This window comes from Lygodium microphyllum, chromosome 16 (assembly GCF_053477565.2).
Source record: "Lygodium microphyllum isolate KBCC chromosome 16, Lygodium_microphyllum_v1.1.10, whole genome shotgun sequence".
Taxonomy (NCBI): domain Eukaryota; kingdom Viridiplantae; phylum Streptophyta; class Polypodiopsida; order Schizaeales; family Lygodiaceae; genus Lygodium; species Lygodium microphyllum.
Window position 1 is genome coordinate 53,885,772 of NC_141150.1, and position 20,614 is coordinate 53,906,385.

Sequence of the window (20,614 nt, forward strand, 5' to 3'; positions counted from 1 at the left end):
TAGTACAGTTTATCATATTTAATTTTAATGTTATGTACTTATCTTTTGTATCTTCTTCTCCTCTAAGTAATAGAATTGTGAGCTTTCTCTTCCTCCTCCATTGCTTTTGAACCACGGCTTGCTTTCTTGCTTTACCATCATGCCATTCTTTCCAACATATTGTGTCTACCAAGTGGGATAGCACCATCTCCATCCACAAGTGTCTCAAATTTTTTCTAACATTGTCTCAATGGGAGAGTTGATTGGAAATGGATGCACATATTTTTAAGAGTATGAGAAATTATAGCATGAGCTTATAACTTCTGGAGCATTATTCATTTGACAATATTCAATACACACATACATCGAAAAGTCCTTTAGAAGGAAGCTCATCATTGCCATTTTTAAGTTTTCTAGAGATATAAAGAAGTTCAATGTTGACTTTCCATTGCTTTGTTTGCTACTTACATACTTTGCTTGAAGAGGATGGGATAGAGACAAAAGAAGAGATTCAAGTGGTAGAGAAATTCCTTGAAGAAAAAAATGGTGATATTCCGAAGGTTGCACAACCAATAGACCTAGTTGACGAGAGAGCATATAGTTTCCAAGTCTTTAGCAATGGTTTGAGAAGAGAGCATGCCAAAGTAGATTCCTCTCTTGTCAAAATAGTAATGGTGGCAATGGTGGTGGCCATTGCCGTGATAGTAGTATTAGTTATCATAACAAGAGTGGTAGTGGTAGCGGTGGTGGTTGTGGTTGCCATAGTCAATCGTGGTGGTGGTGGTTGTAGTAGTATTAGTAGTCATGGTAGTGGTACTAGTGGTGTTGGTGGTGATAGTAGTAGCACTAGCATCAATAGCAGCATTAGTGATGGCAGCAGTAGTAGCAATAGTAGCACTAGTATTGACAACAATAGCAAGTTGTAGCTATAGTACCAACAATGGCTAGAGCAAAAGCAATAATAGTACTAGTGGTACCAACAATGCTAGCAAGAGCAATAGCAATAGCAACAATATAGAAGCAATAACAATAGTACGAGTAGTAGATCTAGATCAAAGAAGGATAAAGAGATCATATTCTATCCATACTCTCGACATTCCCCATCGATGATATGACATATTTCAATCATAGATATTCAAGCCCTTCTTTGTATTAGGAAGGACAATTATTTACAAAATCTTAAGGAATACGCTATATTTATCAAGGAATACTAGGTCAAGTATTTTGTTATGGATGAGGATCAAAAGATTTGCTTCAAGCTATGTTCATTGAACCAATGTATGACAACTTTGCAAGTGCTTTTTCCATCATTGATTGGAATGTTATTTTAAAAATAACTGATAATATATGGTGGCGTTTTGCTTAGGGTTGGTAAATAGAATTGGGTAAGAAGTCTCCACTAGGAAAATGGATTACCTCACCTTTCAAAAGTTCATTACGTTGCACCAAAAGTTTCCATGGGTAATGAAGAGTTCCAACCGATAGTGTGATCTCTAGCATCGTCTAGACTACCTAACTTACCTTGTAGTATACTGATTGAGACTCCCATACTGGTGGCGTTTTGCTTGGGGTTGGTAAATAGAATTGGGTAAGAAGTCTCCACTAGGAAAATGGATTACCTCACCTTTCAAAAGTTTATTACATTGCACCAAAAGTTTCCATGGGTAATGAAGAGTTCCAAACATCGTGTGATCTCTAGCATCGTCTAGACTACCTATCTTACCTTATAGTATACTGATTGGGACTTCCATACTGGTTCAAAAGATTTACCTTCACTAGCACTTCCATTGCTCAGGCCATCAGCTTATACATCTACTTGCCCATTGGTGTTCATGTCTAGACCATATGCTGGAAGACCCTTACCACCTGCTAGACCTTCTAAATCACTTACTAGTAAACCTACACAAAGGTAAATATTTTTCAACCAAAGTTCACAGATTTGTGACATTCACCTCATGGTAGAAGCTTGAAGACTTTTGACTCTTGGCAAATGAGATTATCCTAGATCAAAGATAGTTTTATTCTGTCTGGCCTTTAATTTGAAGGATCATACTCGGCAGTGGCACTAATTAGCCTTTCATTGACAAGCTATCAAGGAAAGAGTGTTAAAAAATGTTTTGCCCTCATGCAGCTTTTGCCAGAAAAATCTCTGTATATCTTGGTTGATGGCCTGAATCTATAGCATCCCAAATAAAATTCATTTTAAATCATAGACAATTGCCAAATGTTGTCTTCACTTCTTTAACACCATATCTTGTTGAATGGATACTGTCATGGATGCAACTTTTGTATCCTCCCTTGGAGGGTTCACAATTTCAAATATGTATGTCCACTACTAACAGCATGAGCAACACCCTTTGCAACCGTAGTCCTCTTTATGCTATATGGAAAAACCACCATACTTCAAACAGTTACATAAAAAGTGTACGATACTAAACTCCCTGATCAAATAGAAATCTCTTTTAAAACAGTGGCAACTAACCTAGACATTTGCTAGCACTCCCATTCCTAGACCATACAAAAGTCGTCAGTGTTAAGCCTCATGGATCTACAATAATTTATGCATTTAACAAGCAACAAATCATGACATTTTTTCAATGTGTTTTGCATCTCTTTACCGTTCCAAATATATTTTTGGTGTTCATTGCTCAAAAAATAGTAAAAGTCATTAGTCTATTATTTGCATCTTGTCCCTGGAGCATGAAAGAGTTTAGGGTGGTCACACCTGGTTCAGCCAGGAACAGCTAACCACACCTTCTCCACACTTCCATGCCCATGTGCACATGCACATGGAAAGACACACAACAAAATATGTTTTGTAGGAACGCTGATTGCACACACAAATAGAGCTTCACAGAAAGCTTCTCCAAAACAATTACATGTGCAATAGAATGCTTCAAAGAAACCTTCTCTAGAAGAATAAATGCTTCAAAGAAAACTTCTCCAGAACAATAACATGTGCAAATGGTGTGATAATATTCTTCTTCATCTCCATACATCAATTAACTAACTTTAAAAGGCACTCTGGTCACCTTCCTGGTACAATATAGCCAAAGCTGATTGCTGTTTACAGGGCAGGTTTTGCTTCTTCAAACACCCCAGACATTGTTGGGTGAGTAAAACACACATTTACCACAGGAAAATGGTGAATGTGCTATTCAATAAACTCTTCTGATGATTAATAATAGTCTCAAATCGCAAAAGTTATGCTTGTCCCAGCCTTGAAGAAGTAATCAACTTTCCTCCCTTGAGGACTCCCAGAAGACTATACCAAAAAAAGCCTGCTTCAAGCATCCTTTTGAACCACAAACAATGATAACACATTCCTCCTCAAAGTAAGTTCATCTGCTTTTGCCGGATTGACATGCTGCACAAATGCACAACCATAAACATTAATGAGTAGACATTAGATTATTTATTCATGGATCCAAAATAAAGTGGTGATAATTATGTTCTCACCCCTGAAAGAAGACGTTCTAATCGCTCCACTTCTTTCTTGGCATAGTCTTGACCTTTCTCAAGGGTCTTCTGAGCAGCCTTCACGTAGTGTTTACCATGACTGTTAAAGAAAAACACATTAGACTCCCATCCAAAGATGTATAAAATAGTGCCCCCCGATCCTCCTACACCCCCTCCCCCCCCCCGGAAAAAAAAAAGAAAAAAAAACAGTTAAAAGCAAGAAGAAGGCACCTTTCCTCCCAAAGGGCATGTCCAAAACAATCAGAAATAGAGCTGAATGTTAGGACCCCAAACAGCATTCAAGCATACAAGACACCGTCATAATGGCTTTCCTATCCTTAGCATGCACCCTTCAACACTAGTCCTGTAATCCAAACCAAGGTTCTCTGGTTCCTTGGTAGAATGACTCTGTAGAATGCAAGTTGGGTAAAATACAGAGGACTAGTGCCAATTCAAGTCTAGTGGTTACCTTAAAGCTTTTATTTGTTGTTGTTAAATACCTGTTAGCATCTTAAATCTATAATGCCAAATGGTCATGTCCTCTCATTCTGACCCTGTATGTGTCTGTCTGAGCACATAAGCACATTCAGAAACAATGTTCTACGCTTTAAACATCATTGTGTCCTTAACAACATTTACATACAATCTGGGCCCAAACCTTGTCACAAAAAGGCAGAATAAAGCATACAACGTACAACAAGATCTGCACAGAAGCAAGCATTTATCAAAGCACATGGTGCATAAAAGTAGTAAAGAAGCTGTAATAATTTTACCTGGCTGCAGCACCCTTCAGCTTTTGAACTTCATCCTCCAACTTCTCAAGAATCTCCTTTTGCTTCACAACCTCAGCAACTACAAATTCTTCTACCAAGATTGCTAGACTTGCAACCTTCCCTGCCTGTACAACATATTACAAGTCACATGTAGAACACACTCAATGCCCACACAACAACTTGCACTGGTAAGGCAACAGACTCTTGAAATTCGCCCATTACCTCTGGTGTGAGCAGCCCCTTGCTGTCACGACTTGTACCTGTGCGCTCATTAATGAAGGCAACAAAATCATCAACACCTCTATCACCATCATAATCTTCTCCAGCTTTGTTGCTCTTGGGGAAGAATTTCAAGGTGGGATAACCACTAACACCATACCTAAAAACACCAAGTAGTTGGCAGGCCTAAGACAAAGAAAAGAAACAGGAAATCCAAGTCAATCACACAGAGAAGAAACAAAGATTGTATTTCCTGCTTACCTTTCACCTAAAGTTTTGTGTGTATCTGCATCTACTTTTCCAATAACTACATCTTTTTCTCCCTTGAAAGCAGTGGCAACTTGCTCATAAACCTGGTCAGTATAGTCCACAGTAAATATGTTAAAAATTCAGCAACATGTCACGGATGCTGATCTTCACATGATAATCAAACTGTACTTACAGGAGCTAGATTCTTGCAATGGCCACACCTGGAACAACAATCAATAGATCAACAAAGTGAATATCCCATATTTACCCATACACTAAGTATTGCACAATAGGTGTATAACAGCAGGAAAAAGACAACTGGCCATTACCATGGAGCATAAAATTCAACTAAAGCATCCTTAGATTCATCAAGAACAATTGAATCGAAATTCTCCGGAGTTAAGACAACAACATCAGAGGTTTGAGAAGTCAACTTCACGTGTGTTCCTGGAAAAGTTCACGATTGAACATATTAAACTGTGAGCGTCTGCCTACAACCAAAACAATGTGGCTAAGTGAAATGAGTCTTTAGATGAGTCCTTTAACAATAGAGGAACTTTAAAAGCTACTGTTATCCTTGCTTTTTCCAAAAAACTACAAATCTAGTGGATAGATTATTTAAGTGTTTAGATGCCATAAACATGCAAAGCAGGTTAACCTCTTTCACATGACCAACTTCACAAACAAGGATGTCAAACTGAATATTTCTACATAAATTCTCCAACCGATCAGCACTCACATCCAGAGTACTGAAATAATTTTTATGTGGGCCAAAACTACACCAATCTATTAGATATTAATCCTCGACCATGCGAACATACTTTAGAATGGGTATGAGTGATATTGAGAGAGAGTGTGTCTACCTGTATAACAAGGCCCAAACCTTGTACTTCTTGAGGTGAGCTACTCTCTCTCTCTCTCTCTCTCTCTCTCTCTCTCTCTCTCTCTCTCTCAATTCAGTTAAGTGACCAACCTAGTGGTAAGCCACTTATTTTATTAACCCACTGTCCGGGTTCAAATCTCCCTTTTCTTACACCTATACTAAATAATCGTGCAAAATGTAGGAGTTGAACCCAAGACCTTTAGTCGCCATGTGTTCAACTTAACCAACTGAGCTACACCCGTTCTCTCTCTCTCTCTCTCTCTCTGTGTGCCCTCCCCCTCAAATAGAGGTTGCTGAAAAGAATAATCAGATGTACAAGAGACTGTCTAGCCAACATGCGAAAGCGATATTCACCACCGCGAAAAACAAAACCCAAAAAAAGGCAACAATGTGAAACCAAGAAATAGAAAACTTGTTGAAGCCCTTGAAAAATCACAATATCCTACACCATTACACACAAGTAGTGATCAAAGTCGTGCAAATAATCTTTAATGGAGCAGCCACTGTTAAAGATTTCGTCATCATTTGGACTGGCATTGTCAAGCTACAGCTGTACAGTTAGTTCTAAACTATGTATAGTGTGTCCAGCAGTCTGAAACAGCTCCACCTAATGAAAACACAATAGGAAGAAAACAGAGCTAATCTGATGATGTCCGGCAGTTGGGCAGATTGGCAATAGGAGCAACACCTCCGAGAGAGTAGGCAGCAGCATCAAGGGCAGGGCAGCAGCCTGCAGCAGCCAGTGATCAGAGTAATGATGAGGAAGGAATGACATTGCTTGAGGCGACAACATAGAATGTGGGAAGAAGGATGCAAGCAATGTGCACACTGAGCCCCTGTCATAGAAATGCTGGAACCAGAAAAAGTTTTGAGTGTTGCAATCCCCAACCAGCATTACCTTAGCATTCACTCATCATTACTTTATCTCTGAAAACCTTGAGGGTAGTTATGTACTATAACTGTCTGTGCTCTATCCCAAACAGCACATATCCATAATAAATTGGGTTACTCAAAAGACAATAGCCATCATCATATACCCCCACCAATCTACTAACAAAACAGCTCAACCTAGCAATCCCCAATAGCATTTGCCATTACCTTAGCATTCCCTTGTCATTACTTCATCTTTGAAACCCTTGACGGTAGAATGCACTGCAACTGTCTATACTTCGTGAAACTTAAGAACCATGGGATCCATCCCAAACAACACATACACATTGTAAATTGGGCTACTCAAAAAAAGAAACCCATCACCTCTAGAGTATCCATCATCTCTATGGTCCAGTAGGCCCTTGGGCAATCTTCCACGACATCCTTGGTCTGACACCTTGATATTTTTTGTCAAGATTGTGGGAGAGAAGGAAGGAGTTTCACTTGTAACTTTCTTACTTACACAATGGGGGAATACACACAAAGGTGGAGGCTGAAAACAGTTTTCCTCTTCTTAGTTGTGTAAGCCAAAAGAACTCTAGTACAGAAAAAATAGAAGAACCCTATATATGGGTCTCAAACCAAACTCAACTAACTAAGGTGACATACTAACTAAGCCACGAACTAGAGTAGATAAGGATAGCTGTCATCTAGCTATGATTCATGGCGGTGTACCAACCGCATCTGCAGCTAACAAGTCGGTGACATAAATGCACAACGGTCACCCTGGCATATCACGAGTGGAGCTCGATATCTCAACACTCCCCCTCGAGCTCAATTCCAATTCCTACACACCAAGCAGGTCTCTGAACTTGCGCAGCTTCTCTGCGTCCAATGCCTTCGTGAATATGTCAGCCACCTGATCCTCTGTGCCGACATAAACTAGATCAATAAGACCTAGTAAAACCCTCTCTCGCACATAGTGATAATGCACCTCAATGTGCTTTGTTCTAGCATGATAGACTGGGTTATTTGCCAAGTGTATACTGCTCGTGTTATCACAATAAATGACAACTGGCCCATCTGTAGGCTGATGCATATCATAAAGTAGCTTATGCAACCAAGCTACCTCACATGGCGCCATTGCTGCACCCCTGTACTCAGCCTCTGTGCTCGACAAGGCAACTGTAGGCTGTTTCTTGCTGCTCCAAGTAACTGCAGCACTCCCAAAAGAGAACACATATCCACTGGTAGATCATCTATCAAAAATACTACCAACCCAATCAGCATCAGTGTATCTATGCAACTGTATCTGAACCCCAGTCTCATAAAATAGTCCATACTGCAATGTGGACTTCACATACCTAAGTATGCGTCTAGCCGCATCCAAATGCGGTTTCCTTGGAGCCTGCATAAACTGACTTACCAATCCAACAGCATAGCTCAAATCTGGCCTAGTAATAGTCATATAAATCAAACTTCCTACTATGCGTCTGTACATAGTAGGGTCTTCAAGAAACTCACCTACATCTGCGCTCAGCTTCACATTCTACTCCAAAGGAACTGAAATAGGCTTACAGCCTGCTATCCCATATTTGGACAGCATGTCCAATCCATACTGCCTCTGCAAGAGCCGTATCCCACTTGGTGATCTAATCACCTCAATGCCCAAGAAATAACGCAGCTCTCCCAAATCCTTCATCTCAAACTTCTGCTTCAATAGCATTTTCACATGAAGAATATCTTCATCACTATCACCTATCATAATCAAATCATCAACATAAATGACAAGTAGCATAATACCTTTCTCTATTTTTCTCACATAAAGTGATAAATCTGCCTTGGAAATCTGAAAGCCAATAGTGACAAGATACTGTCCTATCTTATCAGACCATGCTCTAGGTGCTTGCTTCAAGCCATACAAGGCTTTCTTCAACCTGCAAACAAACTCAGGATGAGCAGCATGCACATAACCTGGTAGCTGCTCCATATAGACCTCTTCTTGCAAATCACCATGCAAGAAGGCATTCTTTACATCCATCTGATGTAAAGACCATCCCTTTGACGCAGCCATAGCAATGACTGCTCTTACGGTTGCCATCCTTGCAACCGAAGTGAATGTTTCTTCATAATCAATGCCATATGTTTGTGCATACCCCTTGACTACTAATCTTGCCTTGTATCTATTCACAGAACCATCTGCATTGTGCTTCACCTTATAAACCTACTTACAACCAATTGCATTCTTATCTTTAGGCAAAGGTACCAATTCCCATGTAGCATTTGCTTCCAAGGCAACCATTTCTTCATCCATGGCTTTCTCCCATTTTTCTTTTCCCATGGCTTGCTCAAAAGAAGTGGGTTCTGGTTCCTGTATCACTTTGACCATATAGGCATAGTGAATGGCTGTAAATCCATCATATTTCAGCCTATCCACAGGATACCTAGCTCTGGTAGACCTGCGTAAAGTAGGTTCACTCCCAGGTGATCTCAAAACATCCCTGGTCTTCCTTACTTCAGATGTAACAATAGAAGGAATACCCAACTCATCATCAATGCTCTGTTCTGAGCCACTGGATTCACCATCCACATAAGAGTGACCTGCATTCACATCAAACATGGGCTAATCTACCTTCTCTTTTCCTTTTCGTGAAACCTGCATACCACTATCTACATTGCTTTGAGAAGATTCTCATGATCTCAATTTTCATGTCCATGGTGAAGAATGTGAACCACTGCTAGAGGACACTCCAGGTCCACTAATATCTTGTAACTGCTGCTGTGAATTCTGTGCAGCATTACCATTTTGTGCATTTACATTATCAATCACATTTACTGGTTTATACCAGCTACTCATCTCATCAAAAACATCTCTGCTCACTGTAAACTTACGAGTAGAAGGGTTATAGCATCTATACCCTTTCTGCTGTAGAGAGTAACCAATAAAGATGCACTTCTCAGCCTTTGGATCCAACTTAGATCTCAACTCATCTGACACATGAACATAGGCAATGCAACCAAAAATCTTCAAATGAGAAATATCCGGTTTCCTACCAGTATACCTCTCCTCTGGAGTCATCCCATCTATTGCTGTAGTGGGAGTCCTGTTCCTTATGTAGACTGCTGTAGCAACTGCTTCAGCCCAGTAAAAATCTGACAAGTCTTTTTCGTTGAGCATAGCATGAGATACCTCTCCAATATACCTGTTTTTCCTTTCTGCAATTCCATTTTGTTGTGGGGTATGATTGCATGAATATTGCTGCTTTATGCCATGCCCCTGTAGGAACCTTGCAAACTCATTTGAGAGGTACTCTCCCCCTCCATCCGACCTTAGGCATTTTATTTGCAGGCCTGTTTCTTTTTCAACCGTAGCTTTAAGAGTTTTGAAATGCCCAAACACTTCACTTTTCTTTTTCATAAAATACACCCAAACTTTTCTGCTATAGTCATCAATAAAAGTAACTAAATAATGACAGCCTCCAATAGATGCAACTTTAGTAGTCCACACATCAGAGTGGATTAATTCCAATGGCTTATTACTCTCTTGAACATATCTAGGAAATGGTTTCCTTGCCTGTTTTCCAAATTGACACGCTTCACATACCTTATGCATTTCTGCAACCTTAAATTTAAGCAATCCTGCAACAATATTTTGGACCTGCATTGATTTAAGTTGCTGTACATTAACATGACCAATGCGTTTATGTCAGATATCAATATCTGCAACTATACCGGTCCCATGTGCAAACATTGATGCACTCAATTCAGGCATGTCTGCATCCAACGTAAACATTCTGCCCTTCTTCTTTCTTTTTGCTATCAAGCGACCTTTATTTTTCATATCCTCAACAAAGCATCCATGAGAATTAAATCTAACCTACAAGCCCTGCTCAACCATTTGACCAACAGAAACTAAGCTCTTGGTGATATTCGGGACATGAAATACATCCGACAAGTATTTCTTTTTCCCATAATGCATAGACAAATGAATTTTTCCAATCTGCACAATAGGATGTGCAGTATCATCACCAATCTCCACAAATCTTGGTTTTTTCATTTTTCTTACATCCTGCATCCATTCTGCATGACCTGTCATGTGGTTTGATGCACCTGAGTCAACATACCACACATTGTTGCTTTCTTCTGTACTTGTCATAGAATTGGTCATGTGCTGCACCATAAACAAATGCTCATTTCTGCCATCACCCTGTCTACTAGAAGATGCATAATTTCCTTGTTGCAATTTTCCATTCATGATGTCATTCTGCTTTTTATAGCAGTCTTTAGCCATATGACCCATTTTACCACAATAGTAGCATTCAACATTGCTGTTTGCATTTTGGCCTCTTTGCCATCCACCACGACCTCTTTGGCTCCCCCTGCCTCTAGAGTTACCATGTCCTCCTCCATAGGACTGGTTTTCTTGAGTTTGCTGCATATTCTGATTTCTACCACGGCCTCCAGATCGGCCTCCTCTACCTCTGTCTCTATCTCTTCCAGCATTTGAGTAGAAGACAACTTCTTTTGAAGTTCCTCCTGAAGAAGATGCACCACCATTTCTCTGCTCCTCAGAAATTAGAAGAGCAATCAACTCCTCAAAATCAAGAAATCTTTCACGGACGGAAATGGATGTTCAAAACTGTACATAATCCTTTCCTAGACCATTCAAGGTCACAGAAACTAAATCATCATCTTCCACTGGCGACCCAATGGAAACAAGTGCATCTGCAATCTTCTTCACCTTCATGTGGTAGTCATTGATGCTCATACTTTCTCTTTGCACATTGTGCAACTCTTACTTAAGCTGCATTTCCCTAGCTTGCGTATTTGTGTTATACATTTTTGACAAAGTATCCCATGCCTCCTTTGGCGTACTTGCATCCTAAATATGCACAATCATAGAGTCTGAAATACTGATAAACAGCCAATACATAACTTTTCTGGCTCTCGCATACCATCCTTTAAATGCCTGCATTTGTTGTTGATTGGAAACATCAAGAAAAACTGGTTCTTCTTCATTTCTTGCAACAAATTCCCAATATCCTTTTCCCATAAGGAAATTCATTATTCTAAACTTCCATGCTTGGAAGTTGTTCTTGTCAAGCTTTTCAGTGACAATCTGTGAAAGAGAGTCAGACGCCATTACAGAACACTGCAAAAAATTATGTCACTGCAAAAAACACAGCTTCAGTCTCACAAGGGCAAATCTGCAAAACTGAAGAAAGTGGTATTTGACCACACAGTCACTTCCTAGTGACGATTTTGCATCAACAGGCAACAAGGATGATTTTGTAACTCCCAATGTCTCTGCGCACAGACATACGATGCAATTTCTACGGTAACTTTTTACCGACCTGTAGAACAGTGGTGGCACAGCAAAAAACAAGGTCTTTTCTGGAGTGCGTGCGGAAAACTTCTGTCTCCAAAACAGGCCCCGAAATGGCCTCAAATCAAAAAAACTGGGCAACCAAGGGCTAAAGCCCTATACCACAGCATATACTACCCTCTTGCTACACCGCGAAGGCCGTCTCAACTTGAGACAATGCACTCTTGCACTTTCCGGCTGTGCTACCTGCAGAGACTTGCTTCCAAAACTCGAAAAATGAAAGCAACACTAGTCCTCTTACCAGAACGCCGCGAACTTGGTTTGCTTTCTTGAGCTCCTTACCACAAACTAGGCTCTGATACCATGTCAAGATTGTGGGAGAGAAGGAAGGAGTCTTACTTGTACCTTTCTTACTTACACAATGGGGGAATACACACAAAGGTGGAGGCTAAAAACAGTTTTCCTCTTCTTAGTTGTGTAAGCCAAAAGAACTCTAGTACAGAAAAAATAAAAGAACCCTATATATGGGTCTCAAACCAAACTCAACTAACTAAGGTGGCATACTAACTGAGCCACGAACTAGAGTAGATAAAGATAGCTGTCATCTAGCTATTATTCATGGGCGGTGTACCAACCGCATCTGCAGCTAACAAGTCGGTGACATAAATGCACAACGGTCACCCTGGCATATCACGAGTGGAGCTCGATATCTCAACATCTTTGGAATGGGATCTTTAGCATATCAATAGATACAATTGTGCTTTCTCCCCTTAGCCATCTTTTCGAGCCTTATAGAAAGTATTAAGCATGGAAAACTAATGTCTAAGTTGAACTCAATTTTTTGGCTTAATTAAACTTTAGAAAATACGTTGTCCACTACTTATGAGCTCAAATTCCAGCTATGGAAGATGATACCTCAAGATGCTCGTGATGTGTGAATCAGAGAAAGAATAAGGGCGTAGAGAGAAAAGAGAGAGATAGATGGACATAGGCTAGATGCAAAAGAAAATGATACCAAGAGAAAAAGCCTTTTATGTAGGCTGATATAAGTTGCTTCGCTAACATCATTAAATATCTCAAAGTGAGTTCAGCTAACATACTCTCCTAGATGTAAAGAAGTCTAACACGTCTCCCTTTTCTACCAAATAAGAGAGCCTTCCTAGGAGCCTATTTCCAACAACCTCCTTGGCTTGAAATTGGCTTCACAAAAGATAATTCATAGATTAGATAAAAATATACAAAAGATTGACTAAATAATACTCACTTCCTATTACCTAGATAAAGATAAGAAAACATCTAAAACAATGTCCAAGAATACAAAGTAAGATAAAACATTTAGAACAATGTTTAGGATTACTACAAAAGAGACATCCGAAACTTTTAATCAATAAACTTCTAATACTTGAAACCTAAGATTACCAAGAAAATAAAATATTTTTAGGACTTACAAAATTCGTGGATACAAAATATGAAATTCGCATGGGAAGCCTTCAATAAAAACTCCATGCTATAGAAGTTTCAATTATCTAGCAAAAAATCAAAGTAGTATTGTTTGTCTAGGTTTTCACTTCTCCATTTTTTTCGAGCTTCTAGTTTTTTTTGTCTTCTCCATTTTTTTGCAAACTCCCTTGTTTGCTTTTAATTATGCTTCTTATCTTTTTCATTTAAACGTATCCCGCATTGGTAGACTCTACGAAACTTAGTATACTAAATAACTGAGAAATAGAGTATAGCCATAGTATGAAAATGTTAAGAAATAAAAATGATAGTAAGCTTTAAATAGTTTTGGCTAGGCTACCACAACATCTTTTCTTTATATTTTGCTCATTGTAAGCTATAGAGAGAGATTTTTGCTTAGCCCTCCTAGGTGAATTAGCCTACTATAAGACCTTAAAAAGCCCTATAAAAGTCTTTTCAATAAAGCTCACTATAAAGAGTATTGATGACCCGTTTTTGAAACGACGAAATTTACACCAAATCTAGAAAAATCTTCAATGTGAAATCACAAAGAGTACAATATAATCGACTAAGGTGCCAAAAAGTTGCACCTAGAGCTCATGAATATTTCCTTAGTTTAGATATCTAGTTAATTTGATTTATATCTTAAAATATGAACCTCTCTATCATAGGCCAAAAATAGTAATGAGAAAAAAAAAACTATAGATAAGAGTAGTGTAGTAACTTTGACTTAACCACTAAACTTAGACTTGATATAGAATACAAGTCAATTTAGCAAGATATCCAAGTAACCATTTTTAGATGTATGAATCCTATCTTTGTAAGTTGAACTTAAAGAAATAATAAATGAGATGAAGACAACATACAACTTACACGGCTATATGTGAACTTAAATTAATGAAGAAGATCTACTTAAAAATAGTTTCTACACTCGACGATGGAAATGTCCCAAATTAAATGGTTACCTAGTCCTCCACCTAAATTTAGTTGAAATTCAACTTCAACCCTCTTGAATCCAAGCCTTGGAGCTTCCAATTTTTGGCACGCTTCTTGAGGCTGCTTCTAAACCCTAATTTTGATGTAAATTAGGGTTTACAGCAAAGAAATTTACAATTTCTTAGTTTCCAAGGATCCCAACGTTGAGATCTTTGAAGCCAGGCTATGAAATGGTTGGGAGATGAGAAAGAAAGTTTTAGAGAGAGAAAATTCAAAGTTTTGTTACAAAGAATGACAGAAAATCGGTCAAATGCAGCTCCTGCCCTACCACAACAGCTTGTAGATGCAAAGAACAAGAGAAAATCAATCATTTACTGTTGTTGCCCTATCTCAGTAGCCTATAGGTGCTGTCACCTACTGTTGATTGGTCTTCACTTGCCCTTGGCTGCCTCAAAAGGTCCTCCAATAGCTGCAAATCAGACCAGTAGCCCTCCTCTCTCTCTCTCTTGCAGGCTGAATTTATAAAAATGTCTCTCCAACCTCTAAAGACGTTTTTCAGTCTTGCATGGGCATTTTTGACAAGTAGCAACCTTCCAAAATGGTTTTCCAACATTCTTCATAACTAAATATTAATTTTCAACCTTTAAATATCGAAATTTAATCTAATAATTATTTTGGTGTCTTCAAAAATAATCGGACTGGTCAATAACTAAATTGGCTAGGCAACTTTCATTCCCAAGTGTCTCTGCACCATCTCTGACCATCGGATTGGCGTTAGATACCATTAAACGCCACTTCTCTAGTGTTACCAACTGACACTTATGGCCAAATGGATGACCTAGGCCAACAACTCATACCATATACCACCAAGTACTTGTGCGGCATAACTTATAGCAACTTTTGACTTTGACATTCCATAATTTCCTCGAGTCCCAGGCTTCTAAATTTACTCTAACCCCAATTACACCTCACGTATACGTCTATTTAACTATGTGATTAAAAATTAATCCACATGTTAAGTGAGGTTTCAAAAATACATGTCTCATGACACGTATCATGTTAGAAAATACATTTTTTAGTACTCATAAACTCTCAAATCCTAGCTACGTAGGATGGTATCTCAAGATGCTTATAATGTGTAGATCAAAGAAAAAATAAATATTTAAAAAACAAGATAGAGAGAGAGAGAGAGATGGACACAAGCTAGATGCAAAAAAGAATGATTTTCATTAAATTCACAAAGTATCATGATACAAAAAAATAAGCCTCTTATATAGAAAAATGCAAATTACTTTGCTAGCATTATTGATAATCTCAAAGTAAATTTACATAATATTTTCTCATATGTATAAAAGAGTCAAATATATCTCCATTTTTCACCAAATAAAAAAGTGTTTCTATGAGTCTAGTTGAAAAGCCTATTTCCAATATCCTCCCTCACTTAAAACTAGCTCAAAATTGGCTCATCAATAAAGCTCATAAAAATGCTCCCTTGTTTGGTTTTTAAAAAAAGCTCTCATAGGTATAAAAAAGTCTAATATATCTCCATTTTCCATCAAATAAGAAAGCATTTCTATAAGCCTAGTTGAGAAGCTTATTTCCAATACCTTCCCTCACTTAACACTAGCTCAAAATAGACTCCTCAATAAAGCTCATAAGATTGCTTCCTTATTTGATTAAAAAATGAGATGTATTTGACTCCTTTACATCTATGAGAGAATGTTAGATAAACCTACTTTGTGATCATCAATGATGTTACCAAAACAATTTGTATCAGCCCATGTAAGAGGTTTTTTCTCTTTGTATCATAACACTATGAATCTAATGAAAATCATTCTCTCTTACATTTAGCTTGTATTAATCTCTCCCTTTTTTTTCTACATACTTATTTTCTCTAATCCACACATCATGAGCATCTTTAGATATCATCCTTCATAGCTAAGATTTGAGCTCATGAGTAGTAGACACCGTGTTTTTTAACATGGTATCAAAGTAAAAACTATCATTAGACAAGTCTTTTTCATTAATTTAAGTTTATTTTCATTTTATTTATTCATCATTAAAATTCAACTCACTAAGATAAAATTCATACATCTAAAAATGATTACTTATACACTCTATTAAATTCACTTATATTTTATATCAAGCCTAAGTTTAGTGGTTTAGTCAAAGTTAGCACACTACCTTTATTTAGTCTTTTCTCTCATCATCATTTCTGAGCTATACACCAACCCAACTTTGAAGACCCATATCTAGAGATACAGATTGAATTAGTTGCAAATCTAAACTAAGAAAATATTCACTAGCTCTAGACGCAACTTACTAACATCTCAATCGACTATATTGTACTCTCTATGACCCAATATTAAAAGTTCTTTCAAATCTAACATAAATTTTGTTACTTGAAAAACAAACCATCAATACTCTCTATAGTAAGCTTTATTAAAAGGACTTTCATAGAACTTTTTAAGATCTCATAATGAACTAACTTCACACCCATAAAGGCTCTACAAAATTATGTCTCTACCACTCATAATAAGCAAAATACACAAAAAATGTGATATGAATAGCCATACCCAAAACTCTTCAAAGCTCGTTATCATTTATTCCATAACATTTTCATACTCCGATTACACTCTACTTCTCAATTATTCAACATGCTAAACTCTATGAAGTCTATCAATGTGAAATACATTCAAAAGAAAAATATAAAAAACATAATCAAAATATGAATAAGAAAATTCACAAAAAAACGAAAAATTAAAAGAAAAAAAATTAAAAGTCTAGAGAAAGAGGAAAGTAAATACCCAAGTAAACGCTATCACTCTGACTTTTTACCCAACAATTGAAACTTGTGCATTATACAAATCCTACTCAAATCCAATCATCAATATTAGTAGCTAAGTTTCATTTATCTAAGTATCTCCTCCGTATTTTGTATCCTTCAACTTTGTAAGTTCTTATCAAAAGTAGATTCAATAACAAAAGCATAAACATATGTTGAAATAAACTGTTGAATACAAAAAAAAGAAAGGAAAGAAAAAACACAAAAAACACAATACATATAAAAACTCAGATGTATGCTCGAAAAATAGAATCCATATATTCAACACGAGATAGTTGCATATAGCAATGAATCACTAATTACGCAAGTATCCGCACTTCTCTCTCCAACAAAAGATCCACGAGTGTGATGGTGACTGACTAACTGACTGATTGAGAAGGAAGACTTGAATAAATAGAACAAAAATATATCATTAATATGATTAGATTGACCAACATTTAATATTGATCCACTAATAATAAATGCTAAATACGACCAAAATAAATACCATTAAAAATATCTAAAATAATCTAAATAATGTCCAACCCTAAAGCAAACACAAACTCAGACATGAGTTGATATATCTGCTAACACCCTCTCGCAGATCATGGGTAATATGATACAATACAATGGTACAATGATAATGAATCATATATCATACAACATAAAACCACCAAGTAGAGCCATGAATACCCAAGCAATGGATACACAAGCCACCATCCAAATACCTCGAAGAAAACCTGATGTTCATATCGATCGTACTAACACCTAAAAAGAAAAAAAGTCATAGCATATCTCTATGTTTGTCTCAATGTCTCTCAGTAGCATATATATAAACATCCTGTCAAAAATGCCTCTAAAATTATACGTAACCATGGATTTTCCGCCTTTTGTCAAACCGCCGAAGTATCCCCTCATGTAAACTCATGACTACATCCTATACATCTGTATAGATGTGTCACAACTCTATAGAAACAGAATTTGTATCCTTTTTCATTAATTTGTCTATATAATGATTTATTAAATTTATTTCCTTTGCACTAATTAGATATAAAGAAAAGTGTATTGGAGTTGGCCACTGATGAGTGGTCACAGGTTATGGTGGACCCACGTGGTGGGTTAGAGAAAAGATAGATCACACTTCCACCTATATGGCCCGATTGGGCACATGTGACCAGAACTCACGCATATCAGGTTAGACTCGCACACAAAAAGGATTGATGCCTTGAAGTGTGGGCTAGATCCGCCAGAACAGACAGTTACAATCAACAAGATGGCATGATCGTGAAATGCTTGTACAAAGTGCATGTGTGGGCTGAAAGCTTGAAATGCACATTTCTTTGCATAGGAAAGTCACATGAAGATTCTGATACCGTTTTTGCGATGTACACAGAAAAAGCTTTCATATGACACCCATATTGGGGGATCCCTAAATTTTAGGAGCCTCGAATTAGCCTAAAAATGCTAGTCCTAAAAAATAGGGATATCATTCTAAAAATAGTAAATTCTGTACTCTGACTGTGCTTACTAAATTTGGTTGTTTCTATTCTTGACAGTATTCAGCCCAAAAAGGAAGGCCATAGAGAAGAGACAAGTGTCAAGACACTTGTCACACAAGTTTCCAAGTGTCCCACCACTTGTCACATCTCATGACATGTGGCTGGACACTTGTCTTATACTACTCCACTTTCCCCTTTTGTACTAGCTCTTCCCTCCCCTATAAATAAGAGCTCGTTTTTCTTCATTCAGCATCATTTTTCTTTGCTATAAACTCATGTACAGCACCCACAGATAGCCAGAAACTGGCCCCATCCATCCCCATCATCATCCCCCACTTCTCCATTATCAAATTCCTCCATATTTCCTCTTCTATCACTGCTGTTTTACAGGACAGCAAGCCTGTAAATTCATTACAGCACCTCCTCCTTGAGCTCTTTCTTTCATTTTAGCAACAAGAAGCAAGCCCTATCCATGTACTGCTGATCAACGATGGAGAAATGCTGATTTCCCCTCTTTCTTCTCTCATACTGTAAAGAAATCAATTCTTATCATTGCATGTGTATTTGTACATCTTTGCATGATCTTGTGAGAGTGAGAATTACTTCTCCTCACTCTCAGGCTGATTGTAACTGAGCTCTTCCCTAAGGGACTTGAGTTGAGCAGAAATACATTCCTTCGCGGGGGGGTGTAAGGGCTTTGTAGCTATACCATGCCGTTGCTACCGATTGCACCTATATAGGGAGTAGTGACTCAAAGCCCTGCCTTGTTTCCACTCTATGTGTGATTCCCTATGCCCAGTGGTGAACCCTCTTATGTGCGGCGTCACGAGGGTGTAGTCCTGGGATGTGTCTTTGTTGTCCCGCTTTTTGGATTGAATAATACAAGAGTATACCTTGAGCTCATATCGTGTTACCTTTCTGTGCCGTGTTGAGTGCGTAACGAGTGCAGGTTTATCACACTTGGTATCAGAGCAACTCTTGCTCGGAGTGAAGGAGTGCTCACGGAAGCAGGAGGAAAGATCCAGTGCCCCGAAGAGATCGAAGTCGTAACGACCCACAGTGCGACGCCCCACGTCGCGTCGCCCCACGTCGCGACGCCCCCCGACGCGTCGCCCCGGCGTGACGCCCCAACCTCGACATCCCACCGTCTGAAGACGTGACGCGGCTTCCCCGCGGCACGACCCACACCACCACAGGCGAAACACGGCTTCCCCGCGTCGACACCACCACCAACCACATGGAGGACGAGAGGAGAAGGTGGCCAGACTAGAAAGACAATTAGATGGTATGTCAGGCATACTAGAATCAATATGGAGGAACATGCAGATGAAAGAAGGGGAGGAAGAAAGGAGGAAAAAACTAGAAGTAGAGCAGGGCTATAGACAATGGGTGATTCAACAACAACAAGAGGAGAAAAGACATCGAATGCAAGAGGAGATGGATAGAACGGGTAGAGAGGAGACATCTAGGAGGGCGCAAGATACAAGGAAGGAGAAGGAGAAAGTAGTAGAATTAGGAAGCAAAAAGAAAGACAAGAAGAAGAAGAAGAAGCACCATCGCAAAGAAGAGGAAGATAGCAGTAGTTCAGAAGATGATTATGGAAAGTTCAAGATGCCCCAACCCGCCAAGTACAAGGGAGAGAGAGATGGGTTGGTTCTGAAGAAATGGATCGCAGAGGTGGACAGGTACTTAAAGTATTCACGAATTACCGAAGACAGGAAGGCGGAGGTGGCAGTCATTTACTTGGAGGAGGACGCTGCCAGTTGGTACCTGCTAGAACAAGAGCAGGGCCACACAATCTTTTCGTGGAAATAACTCCAGGAAGAACTGAAGGACTACTTTATTCCAAAGATGGAGAAATTCAAAGTGAGAGATGAATGGAGGAACCTCAAGCAAACACAGGGAAAGATGAAAGAATATGTCAGCAAATATAGGCAAATCATGCTGCAGCTACCAAACATGGATACAGACACTAAGCTACATGGATTTTTGTTTGGGATGCAAGAATAGGCTAGAAGAGATGTGGAGAGACAGGAGCCAACAAGCTTAGCAGAAGCCATGAGAATGGCCGAACGATTGGTGGACCTGGAAGGCAGAAGAACAGCACAAGGGAATCAAAGCAGGTTCAACAACAACTTC

The 20,614-nt window shown here is 38.6% G+C and overlaps 1 protein-coding gene across 1 annotated transcript in view; it reads right to left on the reverse strand.

Moving 5' to 3' along the window:
• Positions 1–2,944: 2,944 nt before the first annotated feature.
• UNE5 (thioredoxin family protein) overlaps positions 2,945–20,614 on the reverse strand; it is a 28,517-nt gene continuing 10,847 nt past the window's right edge. Inside the window, exons 6-12 of the mRNA XM_087695765.1 lie at positions 5,009–5,126; positions 4,873–4,900; positions 4,692–4,783; positions 4,434–4,590; positions 4,212–4,336; positions 3,439–3,538; positions 2,945–3,346 (exon numbers count right to left, since the gene is read on the reverse strand). Of these exons, the coding sequence (XP_087551891.1) occupies positions 3,266–3,346; positions 3,439–3,538; positions 4,212–4,336; positions 4,434–4,590; positions 4,692–4,783; positions 4,873–4,900; positions 5,009–5,126 (701 nt within the window). The 3' untranslated portion in view covers positions 2,945–3,265. The remainder of the gene's footprint in view (positions 3,347–3,438; positions 3,539–4,211; positions 4,337–4,433; positions 4,591–4,691; positions 4,784–4,872; positions 4,901–5,008; positions 5,127–20,614) is intronic.